This window comes from Myotis brandtii, unplaced genomic scaffold (assembly GCF_000412655.1).
Source record: "Myotis brandtii unplaced genomic scaffold, ASM41265v1 scaffold897, whole genome shotgun sequence".
In the NCBI taxonomy this organism is placed as follows: domain Eukaryota; kingdom Metazoa; phylum Chordata; class Mammalia; order Chiroptera; family Vespertilionidae; genus Myotis; species Myotis brandtii.
In genome coordinates this window covers 313,319-317,498 of record NW_005371679.1, presented here as the reverse complement: position 1 = coordinate 317,498, position 4,180 = coordinate 313,319, and the positions used below count along the sequence as shown (strand labels likewise).

Genomic DNA, 4,180 nt, shown 5'->3' with positions numbered 1-4,180 from the left:
GGCAGCCTGGTGAGTGTGTCCTTCCCGCTAGACCCCGAGGGCGTGTGGCCTTGTGCCGCACCCATTGCCTTGTCTCAGCTCAGCGACTGCGGCTCCTACCTGGTGCTGGCCTGCGAGGACGGGGTGCTCACGCTGTGGGACCTGGCCGAAGGTGAGCCCCACCTCTGCCCGGCACCCGGATGTATCTCCAGGGACCGAGACTCCAGGAGCTCTGAATTCCTGCTGATCTTAAAGGCCCTCGGAAGGCTGGTCCTGCTTTCCCCTCATTCACTAATTCATTCAACAGACATCATCTCCCAGCGCCACACGCCCTAGCCCTCCGCCCGCCCCCAGGCTCCCAGAACAAGCAAGTCTTCCTTCCTGCTCCCCCAGCCCCTGCTGACAGCAGGAACCTCCTTGCTGTTGAAGCTAAGAGACCTGGACAGCGATCAGTTCGAGACCAGCAGCTACTGTGGGTGGGCAGAACGATCACAACTTCACAGTCCCTTCCAATAGCTTGTTTTCATCTTCCTGGATATTGATAAATGCTTCTAAGGCAGTGGCTCTCAACCTTCTGGCCCTTTAAATACAGTTCCTCATGTTGTGACCCAACCATAAAATTATTTTCGTGGCTACTTCATAACTGTCATGTTGCTACTGTGATGAATCGTCATGTAAATATCTGATAGGCAGGATGGTCTTAGGCGACCCCTGTGAAAGGGTCGTTCAACCGCCAAAGGGGTCGCGACCCACAGGTTGAGAACCGCTGTTCTAAGGGGTACTTAGAAGGGGTCCCCTGAAGGGGGCGCTCACTGCTTGATTTTTGTCCTCACGTCCCTCAGGCCCTTGCTGGCTGCAATCCCGCACCAGGGCTGCATCCCTTTGTCCCCCTTTTTCAAAAAATATATTTTTATTGATTTCAGAGAGGAAGGGAGAGGGAGAGAGAGAGAAAAACATCAATGATGAGAAGGAATCACTGATCGGCTGCCTCCTGCACGCCCCACACTGGGGATGGAGCCCGAAACCCAGGCACGTGCCCTGACCAGGAATCGAACCGTGACCTCCTGGTTCCTAGGTCGACGCTAACCACTGAGCCACGCCGGCTGGGCCCTTTGTCCCCTTTCCGACCTGCACGCGTGCCTCTCTCCCCCCAGGACTGCCTCTTGGGGTCATCGCTCTTCCTGAGGTGTGTTCCTGCCAAAGCATTCACTTCCTGAAACACTTCTTGGTCCACGAAGGGCGGAACGTGTACCCTGAGGGGCCGGCGAAGTCCCAAGCGACCTGTGTGGTGCTGTGCACGGACTCGTCCCTCCACCTGGTGACCGCCTCGGGGGCCCGAGGCCCCACCGTCAGCGTGCTGGTGGAGAGGTCGGTGGCTGAGGGGAGGGCGGGGGAAAGGATCCGCCAGCGCTGGTAGCGAAGCAGCGACCACCTCCCAGGCCGGAGCCCCCTTGCCCCACAGCCACCCCTCTCTCCCGATGAGCTGCTCAACATCACGTCTCCCGTATGCGGGTGTCTGTAAGCAGCAGGGTCCCAACAGAATGGTATGATGGCAGACAACCCCGTTCACATCCCACACGGCCAAGAAGAGGGTCACTTCCGCCAAAATAGCCTTTTATCAGTTTCCCCACGGTCCCTCTCTCTTCTTTATTTTTTTTTAAATATATTTTTTATTGATTTCAGAGAGGAAGGGAGAGCGAGGGAGAGATAGAAGCATCCATGATGAGAGAGAGTCACACACTGGCTGCCTCCTGCACGCCCCCTACTGGGGATCGAGCCCACCACTAGGGCATGTGCCCTGGCCTAGAATCGAACCGTGACCACCTGGTTCATAGGTCGATGCTCAATCACTGAGCCACGCCGGCTGGGCGGGCGAGAGAGTCCACCTTTTGATGGGAGTTGGTGTCAAACATCATGGCCCTTTTTTTTTCTCTTTAATCCACAGCGTTTTCCTAAATTCATTCCGTTGCTTTCCTTTAAGAATTACCCACACCCGTGGGCGTGTGTATATGGAGGGAGCGTGTAAATGGCGGCAACCTAGAATCGAACCGTGACCTCCTGGTTCATAGGTCGATGCTCAATCACTGAGCCACACCAGCTGGGCGGGCGAGAGAGTCCACCTTTTGATGGGAGTTGGTGTCAAACATCATGGCCGATGTGTTTTTTTTTCAATCCACCACAGCGTTTTCCTAAATTCATTCCGTTGCTTTCTTTTAAGAATTACCCACACCCGTGGGCGTGTGTCCCCACGCAGCACCTGTAGCTGGGCATATGGAGGGAGCGTGTAAATGGCGCCACGGTCTAAGCATCCTCCCACTTATATTTCAATGCTATTTATTCTGTAACTTGCTCTGCATGTTCATGAGGGTGCCCGGGATGCCGCCCTCGGCTGCGGGCCTCATTCCCACCGCCGCGCTGTGTTCTGCGGTGCACACACCAGTTACTAACACGTTCTCCCAATGGAGACTTGCATTGCTCCCAGTTTCTGCCGCTATGAAGAGTCCCCAACACATCTCTTGCTGCTTATCTGCAAGCGTTTATTCAGGATGCACGCCTGGGAGAGGAGAGGATGAGTGTCTGTCCGTCCGGTGCCCACAGGCCCGTCAAGCACCCGGAGGAGGCTCTCTGCGCCATGGCCCCCGTCCCGGCCTTGCCTGGCATGGTAGGTTCCTGGTGCCTCTCATCCTCTGCAGTGAGGGCTCACGCCGCCTCCTCTCTGAAGGCCATCACGTGCCGGAGCTCACAGCTCAGTGGGTACAGCAGACGAGTCCCCAGGCCACTGCCCTGAGCTGGGTCCCAGGCCGCGTGCCCCGGAGCACGTCGGTTCTCTGTTTTCCCGTTTCCTGCCCGGCGTCTCGTGTCCCACGCTGGGTGAGGGCCCCGTAGAGAACCCCATGCCCATCCCGCTGCCCCCAGGTGCTGACCTTCTGCAGGAACGGCTCCGTGCTCCTGCTGGACGTGGCCCGGCCTCACGTCGTCTGTGCCTTCGCGCCCCCAGGGCCTTACCACCTGGCGGTGCCCTGGAAGCCAGTGTTTGCCGTGTCTTCGAAACACCCGTTCTTCCTGCTCCGAGGTAGGGAACGGGGACCATGAGGGCGCGCTGCCCAGACCTGGGGCCTGCTGACCGCTTCCCTGACTTCCTCAGGGGCCCCTCCCGAAGTCCTAGGGCGACCCCATCCAATCTGCTCCCCCACTCTTTTTGTTTTTTTAATATATAATTTTATTGCTTTCAGAGAGGAAGGGAGAGAGAGAGAGAGAAACATCGATGATGAGAGAAAATCATCCATCAGCTGCCTCCTGCACGCCCCCTACTGGGGATCGAGCCTGCAACCCGGGCATGTGCCCTGACCGGGAATCGAACCGTGACCTCCTGGTTCATAGGTCGATGCTCAACCCCTGAGCCACGCCAGCTGGGCTGCTCCCCACTCTTTGTCCCCCACCACCACCACCACAGCCCCAGAGTCCTCACCAGACACTCAGGAGAGATGCCAAGCAGGCCTTCTCTCTGGACCCCTGCTCCTCCAGACCAAGTGGGCCCTCCCGGCTCAGCCCCGATGACCCGGCCCCACCTGGGCCACAGAGACACAGAGAAGGTGATGCTGACACAAAAGCGCATTCTTGTCTCATCTCAGGAGACCATCCGGATGGGGACAGTGACACCCCAAGTTCTGTCTTCTACTTCAATTTCAACTCCTGCTCACTCCTGGAGAACACCTCAAACAGCTGCTTCATTCCCCAAGCGGACTTGGACGCCGCGGGCTTCCCCCAGGAGTTGTCCCTGGAGAGGAGATGCGAGGGCTTCTTCCAGAAGAGGTAGCTCCCAGCTCTCCCCATCCCTGTCCCAGCTCTCCCCACCCCTGCCCTGGCTCTCCCCACCCCTGCCCCAGGCCTGGCCTGGGCGGGAACAGTGGAGTTGGTTTGAGGGTAAGACCCTTCCGGCATTTGAATCCTCCCCTCGCACTCCGATTCCCGCTCCGATTGGTAGAAGAGGAGGAATGAGCTGAGGCTGATGAGGAAGGAGGGCCTCCAGTTGGTGCGTTCTTCCTGTTAAGATAGGTTTTCCTCTCTCTCTCTCTCTCTCTCTCTGTCTCTCTCTCTCTGTCTCTCTCTCTCTCAAGTATATTTTTATTGATTTCAGAGAGGAAAGGAGAGGGAGAGAGAAATAGAAACATCAGTGATGAGAGAGAATCATGGATCGGCT

At 57.3% G+C, this 4,180-nt stretch overlaps 2 protein-coding genes across 3 annotated transcripts in view; one reads left to right on the top strand and one right to left on the bottom strand.

Annotated features, from left to right (window-relative positions):
• Positions 1 to 4,180, bottom strand: part of PEX11A (peroxisomal biogenesis factor 11 alpha) — an 80,425-nt gene that overhangs the window by 42,440 nt on the left and 33,805 nt on the right. The window lies entirely within an intron of this gene.
• The window catches only part of WDR93 (WD repeat domain 93), a 24,702-nt gene that overhangs the window by 16,019 nt on the left and 4,503 nt on the right, over positions 1 to 4,180 (top strand). Inside the window, exons 9-13 of the mRNA XM_005885195.2 lie at positions 32 to 151; positions 1,134 to 1,347; positions 2,578 to 2,641; positions 2,896 to 3,052; positions 3,612 to 3,792. Of these exons, the coding sequence (XP_005885257.2) occupies positions 32 to 151; positions 1,134 to 1,347; positions 2,578 to 2,641; positions 2,896 to 3,052; positions 3,612 to 3,792 (736 nt within the window). The remainder of the gene's footprint in view (positions 1 to 31; positions 152 to 1,133; positions 1,348 to 2,577; positions 2,642 to 2,895; positions 3,053 to 3,611; positions 3,793 to 4,180) is intronic.